The 13913-nt window shown below is 42.2% G+C and overlaps 1 protein-coding gene across 1 annotated transcript; it reads right to left on the bottom strand.

The window, feature by feature from the left end:
* Positions 1 to 1311: 1311 nt before the first annotated feature.
* Positions 1312 to 10716, bottom strand: LOC118368211 (tumor necrosis factor alpha-induced protein 2-like). The gene is made up of 12 exons (XM_035752099.2): positions 10581 to 10716; positions 9952 to 10164; positions 8471 to 9119; positions 8261 to 8372; positions 7922 to 8044; positions 6806 to 6900; positions 6576 to 6671; positions 2905 to 3031; positions 2618 to 2740; positions 2373 to 2528; positions 2166 to 2287; positions 1312 to 1929 (listed from the first exon to the last, which is right to left on the bottom strand). Exons 2-12 carry the CDS (start codon positions 10160 to 10162, stop codon positions 1779 to 1781), a joined length of 1965 nt encoding a protein of 654 aa, XP_035607992.1. The 5' UTR covers positions 10163 to 10164; positions 10581 to 10716; the 3' UTR covers positions 1312 to 1778.
* Between the last annotated feature and the right edge of the window lie 3197 nt (positions 10717 to 13913).

The raw sequence follows: 13913 nt of genomic DNA, 5'->3' as shown, positions 1-13913 counted from the left end.
ATGTTGAACCTCATACAGCTGAAAGTGAGAGAAGTGCTGGAGAGCAGCGATGTTGAAAGTCTCAAGATAACAGTCAGTGAGATACTGAGGCACTGCTCCAGGACAAGGTAAAACAGCCCCTCCTAACACTGAGTATACCACAGGGTTTCCAAAGTCTGCATGATTTATTACATAGAGATTAGCTCGAGTACATGCTTGATATATACAGTATTATGTATTTATCAATGTTTATCTCGTTATAGTACGGAGCACCTGCCAGCCCTGCTGCGTTGGAAGGGAGGCCTGTCACGGACACAGACCCGGGAGGTGCTGGAGGCAAGCCAGGAGGTGTACCTGATTTACCTGTCCCAAACAAGGTCTGGAACCTGGTACGGCTGCCTTCTCTGTTGCTGAGGGTGGGACGCCTCAGGTGGATGACCGCACTAAACATGACCTTCAAGTTCGCAACCGACCACACAATATTTGGAGCTCTGTTTAAAAAGTTGGCAAAATATGTAAAGGTACTTATTATTTTTAATGTATCAAAGATAAATAATAAGATATCTGAAATTGGATAAAATCAAGTTTTTCATTTTGAGGTCAAGTGTTTTAATCCTAAAACATGCCTTGTGGAATGACTTGTTCATGTGCAATGAGTGTATAACCAATAGCGCCCTGTAGATGGAGATAGGCAGTAAGGCTATTGGTCATTGCTCTTCTCCTGAGAAGGAGAAGCCCCGAACTGTCTGCTTGGCTTGTGGGAGTAGTTATCTAATATTGTAAATTCCAAAACGTATAGTAATTCACAACACATACAGTAATCAGTAACTCAATTTGAATGCGTTTTGTATGGCCCCATTAGAGACATAGGATGGAATTTAGCTTATCTTTTTAAATGGAAAAGCCACCAACGGCATGCTTCCTTAATTGAATCCCAGGGGATATTATCATCAAGGTCTGGTGTTTCCCCTTAAATCCTTATCACAACATATTATCAAAACACTGACAGTCTTCCAGGGGAGCTAGAGACATTAACCTGGACGTATTGGCAGCCTATCCTGTTAATGTCGTTTCCTTCCTCTTTCCAAAGTAATAGGCAGCTTACTGGTAATGTGAGCATTTACCTTGGAACTGATACACAAAACAAATCACAGTCGGCTAGACAAGTACTTAGTGGTGTATACTTCCCTTTGTCGTTGACAAAATAGTAACAATGACTTAGAATGGTTGACTAGCCAATTTTAGGGAAATCCTTGAGTAAGGAAGGGAACACTCAATAAACTCGTACTTCTTGAATCCATGAAGAAGAAATGACAAGGAACTATACAGAGGTGCCTTACAGATGAAATGCGTAGTCCTTTTTATTACATAAATAATTAAACATGCAAAATACAACATACAAATCTATAAGAAGCAATAACACAGTATTCTCATGGAGGAAAAAACTGCTGTAACCTAAAATAACCGTATTATACAATATAACAAATGTCTACTTTTCACAGCACCCTCAAAGGCTCATGAGACACAGCAATGTGAAATAAGTTCCTTTAAGAATGCCCATATACAAAAGGCAAGCTATTTTGCAACAATCTAATACACTACAGACTTGACTCAAGAGTGTTCAACAATCATTTGACCTGTTGTCACTAGTTACCACAGCCACAAAATCATAAACCATATCCATTTTTACAATTTCTCGTGTCAAAATATGATTTTAAAACTCTAGCCTTAACCTTAACCACACTGCTAACCTCATGACTAACCCTAACATTAAATTAAGACCAAAACGCTAGTGGTGACTAGTGGAAACCCAATACCTTGGAGAAAAAGGATGGGCCATCCTGGGAGCTGGTGGTGTCTTGGATGTCCAGGAGGGTCTTCTTTATCCTCTTCACAGCTGAGGCAGAAAGGTTGGACTTGAGGCTAAGCAGGGTGGTCACCTGGACGTCACTGTGGGTCAAAGGGGAAAAGGGTGAGCTCATCTGTTGTTCAATTCAAACACAGAATCATCTGCAGTGTGTTATTGGCCTTGTGCAATGAACTTTAACTGAATTTAGCATTATGACCTGAAATATTTCTGTATCAATATCAGCCATCACTACATAGTATGCAAAGGAGATACAAAATCACATAGCGACAGTGTTGTGTAATAACAGTTATGTGAGTAAGAAGTATGACAGTTCAACCTGAGATCAGGGTAAGCTTGCCCCAGAGTTACTATTTCCAGCTGTATGGAGGAAATGTCTTGGAGTTTCAGCACTTCAGCAATCCTGGCCAGAATGTCACTCAGCCACTCCTCCCTGGAACCCTGTGAAAACAGTCACAATGTTATTTCCAGTGTGTGTGTGCGTGTGTGTGTGTGTGTGTGCGCGTCCGTGTACGTGTATTCTCACCGCTTCAGTGAAAAGTTGGTTTAGTCTCTGGCCATCCTCCCACACCGACCTGGCAGCCTGCTCCTGCATCTCTTTGTCTCTCAGCTTGATCTTCCTCTTCAGTAGCCTCCTCACGTACTCCACTGTCACCTCCAAGTGCAGCTGGCTCAGCAGCTCCTTCATAACCAGCCATTCAATCAATCAACTTCTCAATCTGTCAATAAATCAGCCATTACATCTTTCAATCGATCTGTCAATCAATTTACCTGATGGCAGGGGTCAGTCAAGCCCGTAACATCCTGGGTGTGTTTGTTAATTCCTTCCAACAGCTTCTCAAACACATGTTTCTTCTCCAACCATATGGGCGTTCCCAGACTTCTGTACTGAGACTGTGTGTGTGTGTGGGGGGGGGGGGAGGAAGATAGACAACAGATCAATATCAAGACCAATGACAGGCTAGTAAGTACATTCCACTTTATATGACTTCCTTCTCTCAGATGCAGAGTCAAACTTTTCACAAAGCCTGGATTTTAGATGTGTAAGTCAGCAATACCTTGAGGTCTTTGTGTATGGGGCTTGTTAAATATCTGTAGCCACAATTTTTCATATCAGCTACTATGGACAAACAGCATTCCTTTATATCCACTGGGAAGAGATCTGCTTTCTTCACAATATAGTCCCTGTGTGGAATCATACAGGTAGAATGACTTAACAAGACGGCTCTGAAGAGAATGGCTGACATTTTACATGCTCCTGACCAATTGTGCTATTTTGTTAGCTTTTTTGCGTTGTTTGTAACTTATTTTTAAAATTTATTTTGTACATAATGTTGCTGCTACCGTCTCTTAGGACCGAAAATATCTTCTGGACTTCAGAACAGCGATTACTCACCACGAACTGGAAGAAGCTTTTTCCTTCAACAAGACCGACGAGAAGGATATACTGCTCTCCCGTGAACAAGCCCAAATCCCTGTCATTTACGTGAAGAAAACACAGAGGAAAAGAGGACGCAGATCGGGCTGCCTTCTGAGATTCCGTAGGCGAGCGAACTTCTACTGCCTTCCGTTCTACTTGCTAACATGCAATCATTGGAAAATGAAATTGATGACCTACGATTACGATTATCCTACCAACGGGACATTAGGAACTGAAATATCTTATGTTTCACTGAGTCGTGGTTGAACGAAGACACGGATTAAGAAGCGAAGGTAACCTGCCTAAATGATTACCACCACGTAGTACTAACGTCGGTAGCCACGACGTGCTTTGAAAGGCTGGTCATGGCTCACATCAACAGCACCCTCCCGGATACACTAGACCCACTCCAATTCACATATCGCTCCCACAATCTCAATTGCACTCCACACTGCCCTTTCCCACCTGGACAAAAGGAATATCTATGTGAGAATGCTGTTCATTGTCTACAGCTCAGCGTTCAACACCATAGTGCCCACAAAGCTCATCACTAACCTAAGGACCCTGGGACTAAAAACCTTCTTCTGCAACTGGATCCTGGACTTCCTGACGGGCCGCCCCCAGGTGGTAAGGCTAGGCAACAACACGTCTGCCACGCTGATCCTCAACACTGGGGCCCCTCAGGGGTGTGTACTTAGTCCCCTCCTGTACTCCCTGTTTGCCCACGACAGCATGGCCAAACACGACTCCAACACCATCATTAAGTTTGCTGACCATACAACAGTGGTAGGCCTGATCATCAACAACGATGAGAGCCTATAGGGAGGAGGTCAGAGAACTGGCAGTGTGGTGCCAGGACAACAACCCCTCCCTCAATGTGAGCAAGACAAAGGATCTGATCGGCGGGCTGAACAGGTACCCATTAACATCAACAGGGCTGTAGTGGAACGGGTCAAGAGTTTCAAGTTCCTTGGTGTCCACATCACCAATGAACTTTCATGGTCCAAACACACCAAGACAGTCGTGAAGAGGGCACGACAAAACATTTTCCCCCTCAGGAGACTGAAACGATTTGGCATGGGTCCCCAGATCCTCAAAATGTTCTACAGCTGCACCATCGAGAGCATCATGACCGGTTGCGTAACCGCCTGGTATGGCAACTACTCGGCAATCTGACTGTAAAGCGCTACAGAGGGTAGTGTGTAAGGCCCAGTACACCACTGGGGCCAAGCTTCCTGCTATCTAGGACCTAAAGTGCCTTGCGAAAGTATTCGGCCCCCTTGAACTTTGCGACCTTTTCCACATTTCAGGCTTCAAACATAAAGATATAAAACTGTATTTTCTTGTGAAGAATCAACAACAAGTGGGACACAATCATGAAGTGGAACGACATTTATTGGATATTTCAAACTTTTTTAACAAATCAAAAACTGAAAAATTGGGCGTGCAAAATTATTCAGCCCCTTTACTTTCAGTGCAGCAAACTCTCTCCAGAAGTTCAGTGAGGATCTCTGAATGATCCAATGTTGACCTAAATGACTAATGATGATAAATACAATCCACCTGTGTGTAATCAAGTCTCCGTATAAATGCACCTGCACTGTGATAGTCTCAGAGGTCCGTTAAAAGCGCAGAGAGCATCATGAAGAACAAGGAACACACCAGACAGGTCCGAGATACTGTTGTGAAGAAGTTTAAAGCCGGATTTGGATACAAAAAGATTTCCCAAGCTTTAAACATCCCAAGGAGCACTGTGCAAGCGATAATATTGAAATGGAAGGAGTATCAGACCACTGCAAATCTACCAAGACCTGGCCGTCCCTCTAAACTTTCAGCTCATACAAGGAGAAGACTGATCAGAGATGTAGCCAAGAGGCCCATGATCACTCTGGATGAACTGCAGAGATCTACAGCTGAGGTGGGAGACTCTGTCCATAGGACAACAATCAGTCGTATATTGCACAAATCTGGCCTTTATGGAAGAGTGGCAAGAAGAAAGCCATTTCTTAAAGATATCCATAAAAAATGTAGTTTAAAGTTTGCCACAAGCCACCTGGGAGACACACCAAACATGTGGAAGAAGGTGCTCTGGTCAGATGAAACCAAAATTTAACTTTTTGGCAACAATGCAAAACGTTATGTTTGGCGTAAAAGCAACACAGCGCATCACCCTGAACACACCATCCCCACTGTCAAACATGGTGGTGGCAGCATCATGGTTTGGGCCTGCTTTTCTTCAGCAGGGACAGGGAAGATGGTTAAAATTGATGGGAAGATGGATGGAGCCAAATACAGGACCATTCTGGAAGAAAACCTGATGGAGTCTGCAAAAGACCTGAGACTGGGACGGAGATTTGTCTTCCAACAAGACAATGATCCAAAACATAAAGCAAAATCTACAATGGAATGGTTCAAAAATAAACATATCCAGGTGTTAGAATGGCCAAGTCAAAGTCCAGACCTGAATCCAATCGAGAATCTGTGGAAAGAACTGAAAACTGCTGTTCACAAATGCTCTCCATCCAACCTCACTGAGCTCGAGCTGTTTTGCAAGGAGGAATGGGAAAAAATGTCAGTCTCTCGATGTGCAAAACTGATAGAGACATACATACCCCAAGCGACTTACAGCTGTAATCGCAGCAAAAGGTGGCGCTACAAAGTATTAACTTAAGGGGGCTGAATAATTTTGCACGCCCAATTTTTCAGTTTTTGATTTGTTAAAAAAGTTTGAAATATCCAATAAATGTCGTTCCACTTCATGATTGTGTCCCACTTGTTGTTGATTCTTCACAAACAAATACAGTTGTATATCTTTATGTTTGAAGCCTGAAATGTGGAAAAGGTCGCAAAGTTCAAGGGGGGCGAATATTTTCGCAAGGCACTGTATATAATAGGCGGTGTCAGAGGAAAGCCCATAAAATTGTCAGGGACTCCAGTCACCCAAGTCATATACTTTTTTATCCGCTACTGCATGGCAAGCGGCACCGGAGTGCCAAGTCTAGGACCAAAAGACTGCTTAACAGCTTCTACCCCCAAGCCATAAGACTGCTGGACAATTAATAAAATTGCCACCAGGCTATTACATTGACCCCTTACCCCCATTTATTTTGGCAAATATTTTCATAACTCTTCTTGAACTGTACTGCTGGTTAAGGGCTTGTAAAATAAGCATTTCCCGATAATGTCTATACTTGTATTTGGCGCATGTGACAAATAAAGTTTGATTTGATCAAATTAGATGACTAGATTATGTCATGGTGGTCCTATCAATTTGGACATCACATCACATAAAGAGAAAATAAAACATACCTAAATTGTTCAACACAGGAAAGATTGGCCATTATCACAGTTCCGCTGTTTCTATTGTTGCTTCCCTTGAGAACTTTCTCCTGGAATTTCTTGTAGCTGGAAGTGTGTAATTTGGTACATTAGTAATAGATCATCTAGATTTGATAGTATTTGGAGTAGAATACAACACAATGCATTGTTACTTCATGATTCATAACTTGCAATTCTGTCCTGCAAATAGCTTATATTACCTATTCAAGAAGTCCTTCAACAGGCACGCAATCATCTGGACTTTGGACGTGTCTCCCAAAACTGTCTCTACTGATTCGAATGCAGCATGAACAAACTAAAGGGTGTTGGGGATGAATCAGAATTAGTTGGGTAACATAGATAAGATGTTTTATTTTCACAATATGCTTGTGAGATATTTGTTATTAGAATGTATCTCTTTGGACTATAGGGTTGGCAGTTTGCAGTTATCCCTTCCCAGCTAGGGCTCAGTTACTTGGGGCCCAGAGAGGGGAGAGGTCAGGCTTGTCTTATCTGTGAATGTGTCTAACTATTCCTAAACCATGTGAAGGGATGGCGTGATTAATGGGGAACCAGTTAGTTGGCTCCACAATGTCTGTACACCAGTCACTCCCTACTTTTCCCATTTGGGGGAAGAGTATGGCAGTGTCTGGAACCATTGTATGTCCCCTCTGATGTTGCCCTTCTCTTGACCTAGTATAAGACTGAGAGGCTCACTCTCCTCTGTGAGCTTGTCCAGGAGGGGGTGTATTTGAGATGGGTGTATCTAGAATTGACAATTAATATGCCATTGGATGAGGTAATGTTTTGGTAATATGAAGTACCAAGAACGAGATTAGAACCTTATCTTAGAGAGCAAACTGAACAATAATGTATAGATAATGCTGTCTGGCTATGGGATACTCCTCTCTCAAGTAAAAGTCTTCCTTTGTGCAGTTTTCCTAAGACCTGTGGTTTGTCATGTCGACTAGGGGGATCTTTGCTATAAAAGATCTCAGTTGCCATTATGTTGACACTCAGAATTCATTTATAGACACTGAATTGATCTGAGAGTAAAAGGGCTATGGTGAAGCTCATATTATTAAAAGATGAAGTTTAAAGTATAACTCTGACTTGTGTGTGGTTTGTAAACTCTCCAATCACTTTGTAATACAGGAAATTACTACGACAAGGGACAGAGAAATAGAAAGTGAGCTGGTTAATTAAAAGATGGAGAATAAGTGACCTTTCCATTTGAAATTCATCTCTGTTGAAATAAACAAAGTAATTTGTGACTAACTGAATAGTAAGAGCAATATAGGCATGAAGATGCCAAATATTTCCTATATGATGTCTACCTGAATGACATCGATGGCCAAGGGGCTAAAGTAACAGTTGTCTCTGAGCTCTGGCACAGATCCCTCCCTCCAGGCTTGCTCCTCTACATTCAGCACTTTGTTGATCAATGTCTGCACCTCTGTCTGAAAATAGAGCATAAACAAAACCATGCATTATCTAACAAGGGATATATTTATCTCTGGGATAATTACTGTAAACTTAACTTTTTTAATGATCTACAATCAATTATTGACATCTAGGTGGGTAAAGCTAATATTTTTCAGTTTGAAAACATAAACACATGGGTCAGAAAGCTGTGCTCCAATTTGCAGGACACATTTATATTAAATAATATTTACCTCTTGGTGAGTAAGATATTGATTCTCCAGGTGTGTTGTTAACTCTTCAGTCAACAGCTTTCCCAACGCTTCAGGGTTTATCGCCTTGGTCAGTTCCAGATTTTGTAGAATCCTAAAACAAAAACCAAGAGTTACTATGTTAGTCAGTCATATCTCCTAAACTCCTTATATAGTATTTGAATAAGGAAACAAAAATAAGATATCACTCACTCTGGGTAGGCAACATTCACCCAATGCAGGAGGTAAGAGCAGTCATCCATGCCCAGTCCATACTCTGCAATCTTTCTCATCCCTGCACTGAAGGCTTGGTGGTAAATTCTTCCATACAGGTTGCAGATATCCATGTCCTCTGGATAACAACCCTTCACATCCTTCACCACCCTCAGCAGGTCCTCCTGCAGGCATCTGCCCTTCCCACAGATGTCCCTCTGCAGGGAGGAGCGTAGCTTGTTGCTCTCTTCGGGGGGCAATTTGGCATTGACCATACACTGCTCCACCAGGCTCTGGATGACAGTGTCGTGGTGACGTCTACACTCACTGGGTCTCCAGAAAGGCTGTTTACTCTCCTGCTTCAGCCATCGCCTATCCTGCTCCTCCTCCTGTAGGATAGCCTTCACTGCAGACTTCAGAGCTTCCAGACGGTCTTTGTCCAGACTGAGAGAACTCTTCACAGCCAGGTCTATGTGGCTGAGGAGGCCTTTGCGATCTCTGGCGAGCTGCTCTTTTTCCTTCTCCCTCTCTGTGGTCGGCTGAACTACTTCTGAGATCCGTCCATATAGATGCTCCTCTCTGTCTATCAGCTGTTGGCCAGCAGCAGAGAGGCGATTTCTCTCAAGGTTCTGCTCAAAAGTCAGCAACTCTGAGGGAAAAGACAACAAAAACAGTGTTGTGTCTAAACTATTTGCCATAAAACATGTACATACGAATGTATGACGTGTTAGAACCAGTGGTGGAAAAAGTACCCAATTGTCATACTTGAGTAAAAGTATAGATACCTTACTTAATATAAGGTTACTCAAGTAAAAGTGAAAGTCACCCAGCAAAATACTTACCTACTTGAGTAAAAGTCTAAAAGTATTTGTTTTAAACTATACTTAAGTATCAAAAGTAAATGTAATTGCTAAAATATACTTAGGTATCAGAAGTTAAAGTTAAAGCATAAATAATTTCAAAGTCCTTATATTAAGCAAAGCAGATGGCTCCATTTTCTTGTACACTCCAACCCTCGGACATTATTTACAAACAATGCACTTATATTTAGTAGGTATGACAGACCAGAGGCAGTAGGGATGACCACCTGTATTCTTGATAAGGGCGTGAATTTGACCATTTTCCTGTCCTGCTAAGCATTAATCATGTAACAAGTACTTTTGGGTGTCAGGGAAAATGTATGGAGTAAAAAGTACATTTTCTTTAGGAATGTAGTGAATTACAAGTAAAAATGTTCAAAAAATATAAAATAGCAAAGTACAGCTACCCCAAAAAACTACTTAAGTAGTACTTTAAAGTACTTTTACATCATTGGTTAGAACTATCTACAGATGTGGTATGAACAAATAAATCAGTCATGAGAAAAATGTACATTTAATATCTGGGATTTTTATGATAACCTAGGAATTATAAAATGTTTTTAAAAAAAGCCATGGAATTACAGATAGAGAAGGGGAGAACTCGTTGTAGGTTTCACTCACCCTTCTGGGGGGCAGCTATAAGACTGGATGTGTTGGGTACATCTGGAAAGGAGACGTGGCTGTTGCTCTTGGAATTCCGTCTAAGGATAGGGGGCAGTGTAAAATGTTTAAACTTTCTTCCAGCTGATGTTGTCTTTCCACTGTGTTCCACTGGAGATTCTGGTTTAGTGGATCCTATTCCTGGGGTGTTGCTGGTCCGCAGGGTCCTCATTGCTACAAAGAGACAGATGGTCACTTACTGCATTTGCAATGTGTTCTAAACTGATTGTGTTCAATCTGCTGCATTGTTAAATATTGTAGCGATATTAACCCAACACCTAGCGACCTCAGCAAGAGGTTTGGACCTCTTAGCATAACGGTTGAAGTATTGGTTTTGACTATCGCTTGACCATGGTTCGAGTCTTGGTCTGGCCACATCCCGCCGGGTACTCTACAATATTTAATGGCGTTTTTATGTCACATTATCTCTATCTACCATTAACAAAAATTGGGTAAAAGTTTAGAAATACAGTCGGCATATATGTATATATATATATAATTGCCAAGTATATTTTGTAAATGAAAACATTTGACATCATAAGTAAACTTTCAGTATGCAGAGGCAAAATAAAGCATGCATAAAGACCTACCTGCTGAAGCCAGATAGAAAAATATGTGTGAACTGAAAGGAATCGATCTACTCTCATGACAGTACAGATCACGTCTGCATATCGTAAAAACACTTCCATTTATAGGCTGCAACAGGACAGGGTGGGCTCGCGTGGCAGCCTGGTCTCATAGACTAGACGTAACATAGTACACTTAAATCCAGGATACTCACATCATTATGATATGTTATGTTTGGTATGGTTGCATAAGACCACGGCCGACCCGCTCAATAGGCAGGATTAGGCGGAGACATTGTCTGAGGTAAACTGAATAAGACGCACCTCCAACAACAAAACATAAAACCTCACACAATTCTGCCCCAAAACAATGACAATTTCTCTCAACCAGTGGCATATGGGGGTTTTAGGTGAGCGCTGATGCCGCCCTGAGATAAGCAGTAAAAGACAGGGGCGCAAAATATTTTGCTTGTCCATTCCCAGTGCTCTCACCAGGGTGCTGTTGGAGTGGCAAAGCTAAAATACCACCTCTGCAAAATGAACAACTCAACTTGACCCTGCCTACCCAATAGCAGTCAGTTATCCCTTGTCATTCATCCCCCAGATCTGATTGATGTCACTCTGCTTTACCACTGAGCTAGTTTATAGCTAGGGACTGTTCCTCAAACTCAACAGTAAGGGCCATATGGTAAAGTGGGCTATCCTCAGTGCCTAGTGCCTATGCTGCCTCGCTCTCGTTCCACCAGGATAGTCCAGGCCAGAGCTTCCACCGTAGCCCACTATGAGAGGCCACTATTTCGTGGATTGACTAAGCCCAGAATCACCCCTCTTATGACGCTGACCAATGCACTCAGTACCTATAGTTCGGTCTCAGGTTCTTTTATTCCAGCAACTCGGGGTCACAATGGACAAATTAACCAATGTTAAAAATCCTCATTCAATCAAGTCAATCTCAGAAACCTAGAGTAAAACGACATGCACTTGTAAGACTATTTGATGACATAGGGTTTCAGAACAATAAAGCAAGTTTATTCAAAATTCCAGAAACAGGCATAAAAAGTCCCAGTTCAATCAATCAATATTGTGATAAGCAAAAGTTAGATACCTGGATTTCACATGACTGAATACAGATATGCATCTGTTAGTCACAGATACCTTAAAAAATGTAGCGGGGTAGATTAGAAAACCAGTCAGTATCTGGTGTGACCATTTGCCTCACAGCACGACAAGCTGTTGAATGTTATCCCACTCCTCTAAAATGTCTGGGCAAAATTGCTGGATATTGGCAGGAACTAGAACACGCTGTCGTACACATCATTCCAGAACATCCCAAACTGGCTCAATGTGTGACATGTCTGGTGAGTATTTAGGCCATGGTGTCACGTTCTGACCTTAGTTCTGTTATTATATCTTTGATTTAGTATGGTGAGTTGGGTGGGTTGTTTATGTTCTTTCATCTATAATTTGGGATTTCTGTGTTCGGCCTAGTATGGTTCTCAATCAGGGGCAGCTGTCAATCGTTGTCCCTGATTGAGAATCATACTTTGGTAGCCTGGTTTCACTTTTGAGTGTTTATTTTCCGTGTCAGTGTTTGTGCCACACGGGACTGTTTCGTTTGTGTCGTTGATTCACGTTTATTGTTTTGTATTACAGTGTTCATTTTGATTAAACATTATGGACACTTACCACGCTGAGTATTGGTCCTCCGATCCTTCTCGCTACTCCTCCTCAGAAGAGGGGGACGAGAATCCTTACACATGGATGAACTAGGACATTTTCAGCTTCCAGGAATTGTGTTCAGATCCTTGCGACATGGGGCCATGCATTATCATGCTGAAACATGAGGTGATGGTGGCAGATGAAATACACGACAAATGCCCCTCAGGATCTCATCATGGTATCTCTATGCATTCAAATTCCCCTTGATAAAATGCAATCGCTACATATTCGTCGCCAGACCCACTGGCTCCAGGTCATCTACAAGGCCATGCTAGGTAAAGCTCCGCCTTATCTCAGTTCACTGGTCACGATGGCAATACCCATCCGTAGCACACGCTCCAGCAGGTGTATCTCACTGATCATCCTTAAAGCCAACACCTCATTCGGCCGCCTTTCGTTCCAGTACTCTGCTGCCTGTGACTGGAACGAATTGCAAAAATTGCTGAAGTTGGAGACTTTTATCTCCCTCACCAACTTCAAACATCAGCTATCTGAGCAGCTAACCGATTGCTGCAGCTGTACATAATATATTGGTAAATAGCCCACCCATTTTCACCTACCTCATCCCCACAGTTTTTATTTATTTACTTTTCTGCTCTTTTGCACACCAATATCTCTACCTGTACATGATCATCTGATCATTTATCACTCCAGTGTTAATCTGCAATATTGTAATTATTCGCCTACCTCCTCATGCCTTTTGCACACATTGTATATAGACTCCCCTTTTTTTCTACTGTGTTATTGACTTGTTAATTGTTTACTCCATGTGTAACTCTGTGTTGTTGTCTGTTCACACTGCTATGCTTTATCTTGGCCAGGTCGCAGTTGCAAATGAGAACTTGTTCTCAACTAGCCTACCTGGTTAAATAAAGGTGAAATAAAATAAAATAAAAAATTGTGTTCGATGTCTGTAGCTTATGCCTGCTCATACCACAACAAAAATGTTCACAACATTTACATCAACAAACCACTTGCCCAATAGATGCCATAGAGTTGAACCCGGGATTCATCCATGGGTTTCCGAGAGGCACAGCAGTCTGAAGCACTGCATTTCAGTGCAAGAGGCGTCACTACAGTCCCTGGTTTGAATCCAGGCAGTATCACATCCGGCCGTGATTGGGAGTCCCATAGGGCGACACACAATTGGCCCAGCGTCATCCGGGTTTGCCTGGGATAGGCGTCATTGTAAATAAGAATTTGTTATTTAGTGACTTGCCTAATTAAATAAAACACTTCAAAATCAATGAAGAGCACACTTCTCCAGCGTGCCAGTGGCCATTGAAGGTGAGCGTTTGCCCACTGAAGTTGTTTACGATACTGAACTGCAGTCAGGTCAAGACTCTGGTGAGGATGACGACATTGGAGGTGGCTTATGGTAGAGAAATTAACATTACATTCTCTGGCAACAGCTCTGGTGGACATTCCTGCAGTAACATGCCAATAGTGCGCTCCCTTAAAACTTGAGACTTCAGTGGCGTTGTGTGACAAAACTGCACATCTTAGAGAGGCCTTTTATTGTCACAAGGTGCTGTGTGATGATTATGCTGTTTAATCAGCTTCTTGATATGCCACACCTATCAGGTGGATGGATTATCTTGGCAAAGGAGAAATGCTCACTAACTGTAAGGACAGACA

This window comes from Oncorhynchus keta, chromosome 35 (genome assembly GCF_023373465.1).
Source record: "Oncorhynchus keta strain PuntledgeMale-10-30-2019 chromosome 35, Oket_V2, whole genome shotgun sequence".
Lineage (NCBI taxonomy): Eukaryota > Metazoa > Chordata > Actinopteri > Salmoniformes > Salmonidae > Oncorhynchus > Oncorhynchus keta.
The sequence above is the reverse complement of the archived record's forward strand: the minus strand, read 5'-3'. Positions and strand labels throughout refer to the sequence as shown.

Excerpts from the sequence above, each read along its gene's own strand:
- LOC118368211 (XM_035752099.2), bottom strand. The coding sequence starts at position 10,162 with ATGAGGACCCTGCGGACCAGCAACACCCCAGGAATAGGATCCACTAAA. Across the intron at positions 8,045-8,260 it reads AATATCTTACTCACCAAGAG|ACAGAGGTGCAGACATTGAT; the intron begins GTAAATATTATT and ends CTCTATTTTCAG. Across the intron at positions 2,741-2,904 it reads CCATACACAAAGACCTCAAG|TCTCAGTACAGAAGTCTGGG; the intron begins GTATTGCTGACT and ends ACACACACACAG.